The 12,673-nt window shown below is 41.5% G+C and overlaps 1 protein-coding gene across 1 annotated transcript in view; it reads left to right on the forward strand.

Moving 5' to 3' along the window:
* The window catches only part of ELAVL4 (ELAV like RNA binding protein 4), an 84,039-nt gene that overhangs the window by 27,961 nt on the left and 43,405 nt on the right, over positions 1-12,673 (forward strand). The window contains exon 2 of the mRNA XM_087865863.1: positions 6,240-6,480. Coding sequence (XP_087721989.1) covers positions 6,240-6,480 — 241 coding nt within the window. The remainder of the gene's footprint in view (positions 1-6,239; positions 6,481-12,673) is intronic.

Genomic DNA, 12,673 nt, shown 5'->3' on the forward strand with positions numbered 1-12,673 from the left:
GAATTTTACAGTGGTCTTGCTTAATACACTTATAGGGCCTTCTGGCCACAGGTCGTGCTTGCTCTCTGCTCTGACATGTAGACCCTTCATCAATAAATATTTGTTTGGTTAATGAATTAATGAATTCTGAGAACAAGAAATTATATGAAAAGAATGATTTGGAGAGGAAGGGAAATTTTTGCACTTTGATTCTATTGCTACTCTTAGAATCAACTGGAGGATTTCAATCTGGAGACGAAGAATTGCCATTAGTGTACATAAAATGTGTGTGTGTGTGCATTTTTCTGGCGAGAATGGGCAAAGGCATTCAACAGATTCTCAAGGGGGTCCTTGTCAGCCAAAGATTCAGCTCCTCCTCTTGAATGAATGCCTCTTAAAATCTATATTTGAAATAATATCTAAATGTATGCCTGGCGTATAATAGGTACTCAGTAAGTGTTCTGTTCTCTTTTGTTAAATGTAAAATTGGGATGACATTCATACCTTTTTGGCTTGTACTTTACAGGGTTGTTTGAGGGATCTAGTGAACTATTGAGCATGTAAGGGCTTTCAGTCATTCAAGAGTCCTTTATCCAGGACCTACCAATCTTTAGACCCAGTTCTACATGCAGGAGATGCTATAATAAACAAAACAGATGTGGTCTCTCTGTTATGGGCTCAGAGTTCAGGTCACCATTCTTCGTGAACTTTAAAGTGCCAGACTCAGCAAGGTATGGAGGTAGACATGTTGCCACATGTCTGTTCAAGTACATTTTTATGATATGGCCACCCCTCTCTGCCTCCTCCCAGAAAAGGAAAAGTAAACCCTCATCCAGATGTCCTTGTCTGCACTGTCACACTGTACACAGTCACTGTACTCTTCTGTACTCTTATGTAGACCTGGGCTCAAGTCCCATTTCCTGTTCTAACTAGCAGTGTCACCCTGGGCAAGTCATTTCCCTTTTCTGGTCCTCAGTTTCCTCATTGTTAAAATTATGGTGTTGGGCTCTGTGGTCCCTAATGTTCTCTGGTATCTGTCATGCATCCACATCGTGAACTCAGTGAGGGCCAGCTCCTTGTCTTTGTTGTCTCTGTATCCCCAGGGCCCAGCACAGTGCCTGGCATTCTGGGGCTCCATGACTCTGTTCTTCTAGCATTCCCAGATCTAGCCAGAGTGGAAATAAACCTTTTTTTTTTTTAATGTGCATTTGACCTGAAAAGTCCAGGAAATAGTGTAGCAAGTGCCTTGGGTGGACAATAATAAGAGATGGGACTGAGCAGGTAATTAGGGCTATCAGGAAGGACCCAGGATTATGGTGATGGAGATGCTACAAAGGACTGTTTTTTTCAGGAACACCCCGAGAAAGAGGCTGAGCCCGGCCGCTGCTTCTTACTTCCCTCCACAGAGATAAATGACCCTGAGTGGTGATCCAGCAGCTGCATGTGTGAGGCCTTCCCTCTTGCTTTTGTTGTATATTTTGCCGAAAAAAAAAAATGGTGGGAGGGGTGAGGTTAATGCGTTGAGTGTGAGTAATTAGTCATTCAAACCATTGACATTTACAATGACAGGATTTGAGTGCCTACGTTATTGTGCACTGCTCTAATAGTTTATCCCTGAAATTTTCTGCCTGTATAATGTTTCTTAAAATATATCACAGGAACATAAAAGATTTAATGCAGTGCTTTGTACAACCATTAGAGTTTGACGTCAACTGAACCTCCTCAATGCTCTATCCTGGTTGCTCACTGTAATTCTGTTCTTAATTGCCGTTCAGAAGAGGGAAGCAGGGCAAGTCAGGGGTTTGGAACCTGGTCAGCTGCAAAGTTGGCCATGTGACCCACACAGACTGTTTTCGTGAAAGTACGTAGGCACACTTGAGTAACGGATATATTTATTTGCAATGAAAATTGTGTTGTTAGAATATCAAAGGCCTGGGGAAGGAAGTGTTCTGATCTTGCCGAGCCAGCCTCTGTGCTCATTGGAGGATGTGCTTCCCGCTAACACACACGTTTACTGCTGGTCTGTTTCCCACGTTGAGATTACAAGTGTCCTTTCTTTAAGATGTATCGTGTAACCTTAAAATATTATAGTTTCATATTCTTGAGTTTGATATCTTTAGATCTTGGCAATTTCTCTTATTTTAATGTTTTAAAATCCTCTTGATTCACTTGTGTGTCAGATTTCATTCTGACATTTTACACTTCTGATTCGTTTTTTAAGCCTGTCTTGTATCCTGGGATGCATCATTAAGACCAATGAGGGGTCTTATTACATGATGTATATTAACACATTTGCAAGTGTTTCTCACCTTTAGAACAGTACATTTTTATTGAGCAAACTGTGTGTGCATGTGTGTGTTTTCACCAGTTCTTTCTGAGTACACAGAACGATAACCGTGTAGTGTGTGTGCAGAGCAAAGAGAGCTCCGTTGCCATAAGCCAAGAATGACTTGACCTAATTTATAGGTTTGGTCGGTTGAGGTGGCTCAGTACCAAACGCTGCATCTCGTGGATGCTTTTCAGAGGTTGGGGCCCAATTAGGGTTGTCTGACCTACAGATGGGGCTCAACTCCAGGAGTCAGCATAATTTAGGAAATCCACATAAGGTGTAAGGAGATCAGAAAGCTGGTTGGGGAACCGAAATTACTCTGCTGCGGACTTGGTACTTCCTAGGCTTCTCTGGAGCAGGGAGACCTGTCAGATGTTCACGTGGACGAGTGCTGGCTTTCACCGCACACGTCTGTGAGGCGAGCATCCAGTGAACGAAAGATGAACCCGGCTCTCAGGTGACCTTTAATAGTCGTGGTCCCATAAAATCTCAGCACGCTTAGGTATGATTTACGTTCTTCTCTATACTCCATCATTAATGCCCCCAAAGCTGCCTTGGTGCAGGATATTTTCTAGGTGTTTGTGGGGCAGCCTTAAGAAGGGTAACCCGAGAAAGACGGGAGAGCGGGGAATGTGTTTCTCTAGATTGTGGGACTGGCTTGTTTGCCATTAAGTCAAAAGGTAGCTGTTGGGTAGCTCTCTGGTTCTGCCAGCCCAGCCTCCTGAAATGGATAAATTCTGTTTTTAAGTTTCTTATCAAGTTGGCAGGGCTCCTGGTGGTTGTTGCCTGGACACCTGACTCAGTGAAGCAACACAGCAAATGGAGACACTGCTTAGACCCAGGAGGCCCAACAGTTGGGCAGAACAGAAACCTGCCTCCCAGCCAGGAGCTGTGACGATGCTCTGCGGCATCATCTCCATTAGCATGTGCCTCCCGTGGGCACGTCTCCCTCATGTTTTCTTGGGCAGAGCTGCTGAATAGGCTTTGTTTGGGTACAGCTTCTATCCGTGCCGAGAAGAGCTTGGTTTAAGATTCTTCTCAGAAACCCTTTGTTTTCTCCTTGCTGTCTGGACCAGCCTTCCAGAATCTCACAGTTGACCTGAATCCAAGAAGTTCTGAGAATGTGGTAAGCAGAGCCACTCAAGTTACTTACGTGATGGTCAAGAATCTTAGAAGCTCCTCACCTTCCTCAATCTGCCTTATTCCCTTGGCTCTTCTTGAGGCTTCTTTTTTTTTTTTTTTTTTTTTTGGTCCCTTTTGGTTTCATTTCCCATTTGTGATCATTCAAAAAAGGAAACAATTAGAGTAACACCTACGTAGGGCATGATGAAGGATAATAGCCATAATGCCTCCAGGCATTCATTCGGAAGATAAACCTGCACCTGAGGCTTTATTCCGGTTTACAAAGAGGAAACTGAGGCGGAGTATTGCAGTAACCTGCCTGAGATCACATAGCTAATAAGTGGTAGAACTACAGTCTTAAGTCAGCTGTTGCCTTGACTAAAAACTTACTCCTGTTTTACTTTATCACTTCTGCTTCAGTGAGAAAATAAGCGAAAAACAAAACAAAACCAGAAATTCTCTGAGTATTGGTGAGGATGTAAAGCAACTGGAACTCTGATACTCTGCGGGTGGGAGTGTAAGTGGGTGCCACCATTTAAAAGAGATACTGACAGTGTCTACTAAACAGAACATACATACACTCTGACCCAAAAATAGACTCCCAAGAATATTCCCAACAGAAATGTGTATGTATGTAAACCGTGAGACATGTGCATAATGCTCCGAGCAGCTTTATCTATAATAGTTAAAAACTAGAAACAACCGAAACGTTTATCAACAGAAGAGATAAATAAAATGTGATATTTTCATAATTTCGCAATGGAATTCCATACAGCAGCGGAGAAGAAAAACCTACCGCTGTATCTAATGACATGGATGACACCCAGACGTAACGTGTGAAAAGACATAAAAGAGTACATATTGTGTGATTCCATGTGTATAACGTTCAAAAGCAGATAAAACTGCTCTACGGATTAGAAGTCCGTTACCTTTGGGGGGCGGTGTGAATGATGGAGGTAGGGACACAAGAAAGGCTTCTGGGATGCTAGTCATCTTCTATATGTAGATCTGAAAGGTGATTACTCAGGTGTGGATCTTGTTCTCTTTGTAAATATTCTTTGAATTGTACCCTTAAGGTTTGCATGCTTTACTACATGTATATAAAAGTACTTATCCCCCCAAAATTCTCTCAACAGCCAAATGGTGATAATAATGGAAGCTGCTAGTTATCAGATGTCTGTTAAACCTTGCTTTCCATGTCTATGAGATGTAGAGAATATTAGGATATGACTCATTGCCTTCTTGTGAGGACTTAGTGAGAGAAATCACGTCGGACGATTGGTAGAATGACTTTAATAAATATGAATGATGGTGAATTACATTCCCGCCACTATTCAGGTGTTTTCTGTACATCATGTCACTACTTTGCAAAGCAGGTGGCGTTGTTCCCATTTTTCAAATGAGGAAAACTAAGGCTTCTAGAGTTTCAGTCCCTTCCCCAAGGTCACACAGCTAGTGAATGGCAAAGCATGATTCCATTTCCAAAGAATTGATCAATGTCAGAGGCGAGGGAAGTCCTATCATGAAGGACGAGTGAGAGATGGTGATAGCATAGAGTGGAAAAGTGGGACTGCTGGGCTGCATTTGGGACCAAGGAAACTGAGTGCAGCCCCAGACTCTGCCCCAGTTTCCCGTGATGACAGAATTCACTGGATGCCTCTGGAATTCATCTCAGACATGAGAGTTTTGAACTAGATTTTATTTCCTTAGGTGCCTTCTGGCTCTGCAATTTTGTGATTCTCTATGTTTGTCATGCCACACAGGACCTCTTCATAACCATGAACTTACATCCGTTTTCCATGTAGAACGTTATTCCAGCTTCATCTTCTCAGTACTTTCCCTGAATCCCATCCTGTAAAGCAGGGCTCACTGCTCCCCTACTGTACGCCCATTGTCCTCCTGGGAGCCGTTTGCCTGTCTGTGTCCTCAGTAGACCGTAAGCTCCTTGAGGGTAGAGACTGAGATTTATTCATCTCTTTTTTCCCATGCATGCTGCCTGGAACAGTTCACACGTTTGTGGAAATCTTTGTTTAATTAACTATTTGAATCCAAATTTAATTTAAATTTAAACTATTTACTTTTTGAGTAAAGTATGAGAGGATAGCCTCGGGCTGTGCTGGACCTAAGGTGGAGACCTAGAGAGAACTCTTCCTTTATGTTTTTTATTTTATTAGAGGTCCAGGAGAAACAGTCACAGAGTGGCTAGGGAGAAAAATCATTAGATGACTTTGTAGCTCCCCAGGATGTGCTTATGAAATCTGAAGTTTGATCAGTGCTTAAGTATCAGTGAAAATCTAAATAAACCCTTCCCATATGGAACGGCCCCACTTAATTTAATGTCATTTTACTTTATGAGATAGTTAATAAACAGGTACTGTATTTGATCTTGTGAGCGTAGCCCTCTATATTTAGTTTTTCAGCTTTAATGGAACTATAATTTTAATCATGATTATTACTTTACATTTTAATTATAATTTGGTGTGGCTTAAGTATACATTTCTGAGAGTGATTGTGTAATGAAAACAGGAATTAGCTTTTCATTAACAAAATAATGGGAGAGTTCCCACTGCATTCTAGTCTGTGTTCAAAATCTACAGGCTGGCCTAAAAATAGCGAGGGGAGTTTAACATTTTGGTTAAAAACATGCTTCTAAATTGGCTGTGTTCACAACCCAGTCTCGTCGCTCCATCTTGCTTTATCTTGTTCTCTTTCTTTTCAAAACATAAAATAAAATAAAATCTTGAAAGAGACTTGACTTGTGTCTTTAAGATTTAAGAGGCTTATTTTTATTATTTTTATTTTTATTTAGATAATTAGCACCATGGAGCCACAGGTGTCAAATGGCCCGACATCCAATACGAGCAATGGACCGTCCAGCAACAATAGAAACTGCCCTTCTCCCATGCAGACGGGGGCAGCCACAGACGACAGCAAAACCAACCTCATAGTCAACTATCTACCCCAGAACATGACCCAGGAGGAATTCAGGAGTCTCTTTGGGAGCATTGGTGAAATAGAATCCTGCAAACTCGTGAGAGACAAAATTACAGGTATGCTCTTCTTCAGTGTTCTGGGTTTAGGATTAGCAGCTACATGGCTCCGTTAGATGTACAGACCTTAGCAGAAATGCACGCAGACGGGGAATGCATCTGAGTGTCTGCAGTGTGTATCCTGCTTTCAGTGAGGGCATGGGTACACAGTCATAAACTCACCCATGTGTGTACACAAAACCAGATTGCAGACTGGGAGGACTGGGAAGCAGAGGAGGATGTTGGAGCTTCCTTGGGCTTTACTTTTTGTGAAATAACCCTTTGGTTTTATCCCCTTTTCTTCTCAATCAGTCACCCCTTCCCTTTGTTCTATAGTTCTCCGTTCTGCCCTCTGCCCTCCCTGTACTCCACACTGATTTTTATCTATTCCTTTCTTCTCGAGCATTTGGTTTGTGTGTGTCCAGTGTTCTTCCATGTGTCTGAGGCAGTGTTTTAAAGCGGGGGGCATTGTGAACTTTGGAAGGAGATCACAACTGCCCATTGTCCCTGGGGAGAAATAGGCTCTAAGGGCAGCAGATTATTCTGGAATGTAACTACTCCGCAGTAGGAAGGAGAGGCTTAATGAGGAACTGCAGTTGAGGTATTTTATTTCGTTTCGTTTTGTTTTGTTTTGAAGATACTCTTTGAGAAGCCAGAGACTTTTTACTTGAAAGTAAAGCAATACCCAAACAACTTCAATACTTGAAATTTTTAGCTTCTGATTTTTTCCTCATCAACAACCATTTGTTGAGGACCTAATGTTTGCCAGACACGATCATTCTTTGGGGGTAACATTTCCCTGTAATGTTTCTGGAAGTGAGAAGATTCCCTCAGAAAACTGCTGGGCTACATCACGATGGCAATGCAGCCACTGCGCTGTGGCGTTCGGCTCCTAAAATCATTCACACCCAGCTGAGTGGCATTTTTCAGCATGGACTTCAGTTTCCCTTTTGCTGGACAGTTTAAGTGACAAGCAACTGGCCTAGGTTAGAAAAAGGAAACTCTATCGTTAAAATAGGAAGATACATCATCTTCAGTTTTCAGTCGGGGAATCCATGGTACATGTGTGCATGTTGCTATCTGTGCTCTCCAATTTTCTGCTTCACTTATAAATCTGCCTCCCATATAAATTAGACATTTTGCAAAATCATGAAACTAAAATAACTGTTGAAAATAAAAGTCACAGAACCCTCCAAACATAATTTCCTCATCTATAAAGTTGGAAAAGAATATTTATCTCAAAGGGCTTCTGGTGAGGATGAAATGAGAGACTGGATGTATTTACAGCACTGCCTAGCATAATGCCTCACGCCTAGTGGTCTCTCAGTAAATGGGAGATGTTGCTATTACAGAGACAGGTAGTGTGTTACAAGGAGAGCGGCTGAACAGAGAAATTTTATCAAGGTCTCCAAATAGGGCCAGGGCTTTGAGGATCTTATCTGAGAGCACTGGATCATCCATCCTTTCACAGAATTGCCTGCGCTCCCAGAAAGCCAATGTTTAGATTTCTGAATAATCTTTATATAATAGGATGATAATTCAAACAAAATTAAAACCAGTTAACCATATGATTCTTCCTCCCACTCCTGTATAGAAAATGTATTTTTGGTGGAGCCGTACCTTCTAAATAGGGACTCTGCCAGCTATATTAGTGAATATTATTAATCACCTTTTCAAAAGAATTCCCTTAGAATGGTAGTGAGATTTTTGAAAAGTACTGATTCATGGTGTTGTTCCTTGTTTTCTAAAGACACATGTTTAAACAAGCAGATTCCTTTACTGAAAGAATGCTAATTTGGTAGTTCACCGAGTGGATTTGAATAGGAGTGACAGCTTCGAAGACAGCCTTTAATTTGGTATACAAAACCAAAATTGTCAACTCTGGTTTGTTCAGCACCCTCTCCAGCACAAGCAGAGACATACAGTAGCATCTGAGCTTAAAGAAGAAGCTTATGGGTTGAAAGCAGAAATATAATCCAGGCATAAATTTATAATTATGCATTTTTTTAAATTTCAGGCAAAAAAAAATTTTATTTGCAGAGAACTTATGGGAATGAGGCAAGGAAATATAGAGAGACCAGAGATATTTGCCCTCATTTGGTAGCAGTGTTTAATAAAAGTAGAACTTGTGGTTGTAAAGAGCGCTTATTAAATTCTTCATTTACACTACCTAATTAATTCTAGCATTTTAAATTAACAGTGAAACTGGTCCCTGCTGTACCATTCCATAGATGCAGCATATTTCCTCCATCCACCAGTTGTTCAGGTTTAATTGACTACGCTAAAAGTCAGAGAGGGAGGGAGAGATAGGGCTGTGGGGAGGTGGGGAAGGAGTGAGGATCGCTCTAATGGAAGACCCTCTGAGGCCTACATTTGGTGGTAAATGATGATAACACGGTCTGGGAGAGGTGAAGTGTAACACCAGCCAAGTTGAAAGGCTGCGGCTGGTGGTTCAGAAGTCAGGGTGAATGACATCATAGGTATTTTTGTTGCCCTGATTTTTAACATCTCAGTCCCCCCTTTTCCTCCAACACCTCCTACAGATCTCAATACATCTCGATCCTGTGAAGTTTACAAGGAGTTCTAAATATCTAGTGGGAGGATTGGGGGGTGGGAAGTGGCGAAGAGATAAGAATTCAAGATTAAGATTTTCCAGCCCAAACCACTCCCTAAGAGAATGGATTCCCTTAGAAGGTTCTGGCTTATCAAATTGAGAGAAAGAGAGACATTGGGAGGAAGAGAAGGAGAGAGACTTGTTATTGATGGTGTTGCATGTGGGCTGGGTTCCCTCGTGGCTGTCGGTTGTCAATGAAGGCTCCGTTTGAAAACACAGAGGAAATCTGGGCATGGACTTCAGTGTTTGGTGCTGAGGGCATAATTGTTATCATTTATCAAGTGCTTACTCTATGCTAAGTACTTGCTCAGCACCGGACATACCTTATTTGATTTAACACTGAGAATAGCCTCCGTTTTCTTAGATGAGGACACTGAAACTTTGTGAGGTCAAGTAACTTCTCCTGGCAGCACGGGTATTACCAGGTGGTGGAGCTGGGGTTCACCCCCAGATTGCTAAAGCATGATCTTACGTGGAAGTATGGGCAGGGTGCCTCTGCCAGTGTTGAGTGAAGACCCCTGCCTAACCCTCACCCCATAACCCAATGAAACATTGCAATCTTCTGAGTAGCAGTTGCTGGCCACCCTCTGGAACGTCTACCTAAAGTACCACGGCTTTCAACTAGGCTCCTGTGTATGACAGGAACCAAAGATAACAGTATTTATCATCCTCTGGGGATACAATTCAGCCTTCAGAGTAGAACCAAATTTACTGAAAGTGCCAGGTTTAAGATTCTGTTACAGTGCTTTTGGACATCTCTGTTACTTATCTTCTCAGAGATATTAGATTTTCTTTTTCCAATTGGAAAAGGACACTTACCAGGATAATCTAGGTACCGGGGAGAAAACATGTCTCCCAAGTTGCTTTTGTGTGCTGCCGTGATAGCCCCGGAAGCCACATTCTTCCTTTCTCTCCTGCATCCACCTGCAGGCTCTGCTGCTGGAGAGAAAGGGAAGTACGTGGCCCGCACACTTTTGTGCAACCTAGAAACTCAGGCAAGAAAACATCAAACCCCCAGTAGAAATTATGTTATTCCCATGAACTGCAGAGAATTCAGTTAATTTCTAATTTTTAATTTTGTGGCCCTTTTGTTTTTTCAAGCTTTGAGATTGCATTACAGATGCTCAGTATTTTAGGGGAAGAAACATGGCTTAGGCAGGATACAGTTAGGTGGCTCAGGGGATGTCTTAAAGCCAGAAGAGCTGGAATGCTAAATTACATCTTAATAATTGTCTATCTTGTCATCACCCCTCTCCAAAAAGAATAGAGAAAGGAGGAAAAAAGTAACCAAAAAAAAAAAAAAAAAAAAATCCCCAGAACTAAATCCGTGTACAACAACAAACAGTTCGATCTGCCTATCTAGATTTCGTGTTTACTCGCATCACAGCGATCAAAAATACTTATATTTTTACTTGATGTTAGGCTCCATGTGCCCATGCAGTGTAGTTCTTTTTTATCCATTTCAGGCCGGTAAGAGCTCTGAAGGGAAGGTTTTGAGGACAGAGTGGTCCAAACTGAACATTGCCCATTACAAAGCTGAATATAAGGAGTGACCTGGGTACGGAACAGACTGTAAGGACTGTAGATGGTTGATAAAGGGTGAGGTCTGTGTTAGCTGGAGTTGCTGGGAGAGGTTTGAAGACAGGGTTAGGATTTAGGTAGAGGGAAGGAAAGCAAAGGTATAGAGCTAAAATCCCAGTCTAAGAACAAAAGACTTTTTTATTCTTCCGTGCTCTGGACACAGGCAGGAGAGCTGGGCCATGCCTCTTTGGAAACAGCGACCTAACACGAAGCAGCATTGCCAGCTGAAGTTAAGCAGACCAAGAAATGAAGCCGGTTAGAGTAGCACCCCAACAGGCAAAGACGGCATTTCCCAAACCTCACCTCTAGCCCATTCTTTCATTTTCTTTTTTCTTTCTAACACATGTCTTTGGCTTAATTAATGTTATCATTCAGTGGAAAAGAGAACAAGGCAAAAAAGACCCTTCACTACTGTGGCCATCAGGGTCTAATGCTTTGCCTCCCCTTTTCATATCTGGAATCACATCTCTAATTAAAGGAACCAACTCAGTTTTGATTTGGTGACACTGGGTAACTTCTGTTCTTTCTCGGATTTGTGAAAATGCAGTTAATCCTATGTGTCCCTGTCAGTAGGTAACATGTAGGACATGGACTATGGCAGTGCAAGGCCAGGAGGCATTGCATGGAATACAGTCTTTTGGGTTGAAGACGGAAAGGAGAGTCAGGGCTGTGGATTGCTTTAGGTTACCTCATGTACTTTGAAGGAACTGGACTTATAGGGCACTGTGGGAATTTGATTGAATTTTACTTCTGAGGTAACTTTATAAAACAATAAAAGACCCTGAAAAATTCTAAAATACGAAAGTGCTTTTAATTCACTCCCGAAATGTGAATTCAGCCCTAGGGTGAGTTATTGGCGTACTTTCTTACATCATCTAGCAAAGACAAATAAAAATAATAGCAGCAGCTTTTATATGTTTGTGTGTGCCTTGTGTGTGTTCTGGGCACTGCATTAGATGCTTTAAGCATAGTAGCTCATTTAAATAGTAAATTGGGATTTCTTGGAGACTCATGTAATAGCCAGTGTTTATTGTGCACTTACTATGTGCTAAGCTTTGTGCTGAGATCAGTAGGTGGAATTTCATGTAATCCTCAAGACGGTTATTTTACAGTTGAAGAAACTTGGATTTAGAAATGATTGAGTAATTAGTCCAAGGTGACTCAGCTTCCAAGTAGGGGAGCTGGGACTTGAACCCAGGACTATCTAATTGTGAGTTGTCCAATTTATAGTTTATCTTTGACAGTTTCTCTAAAAATACTCAACTGACTTCTCCCCTTTGCAAACCAACTCAGCTTTTGTTACCTAGGGAATGAAAACTTTTAGTTCAGGGAAACCTAATTAGAGTTCAAAATCTTTTGTTTTGGAAAAGGGTATACTACGCATTAAAAAAATAAGAAGAACCAGTGGTTTTTTTAATTAAGCAGGTCACTGCCTACCTGAACGAGAAAGAACAGACTTAGAGTGGTTTTTAACTTCCGATTTTGTTTCTTCACAAAATACTCTTCACTGTGTTCACCTTTTCTTTCTTTTGCAAGCACTGTATTAAAATGGATGCTGTCTTAAAGTTAAGCATAGTTAAAACCCAGCCTCAATTATGCATAATCCAAGAAAATCCCAAGATATTGATTAGCTAAATGAACTTTTCTACATGCACATCAGAGGGATATCCATTAGTGATGGGAAGGGTAGAGGAAATAGTAGCATTTATCAGCACATTCTGTTGCTGACTTTGAAAATGTGCTTGGTACAGTGCAACGTGTCTCTTGAATTCAGAGGAAAATCAGGCAGATTTGCATCTGTCATTTTATTTATCACCTCCCTGCAAGTCATCTTATATGTATTCCACAAAGAAGAATGAAAGAATTTTGATTCGTTGACTTGGGGAGGGAAATGGATTATTGTTGTTGTGAATGGAAAATACTTAGTTTGGAGAAGATTCGGCAGCCTAGTGGGGTTGCACAATGGGAGAATGGGGGTCTCCCTTATTAAGGAGAACTTGGAAAATGTCAGAATGTTAA

This window comes from Ursus americanus, chromosome 12 (assembly GCF_024610735.1).
Source record: "Ursus americanus isolate L20-20 chromosome 12, mUrsAme1.1.p, whole genome shotgun sequence".
Classification (NCBI taxonomy): Eukaryota; Metazoa; Chordata; class Mammalia; order Carnivora; family Ursidae; genus Ursus; species Ursus americanus.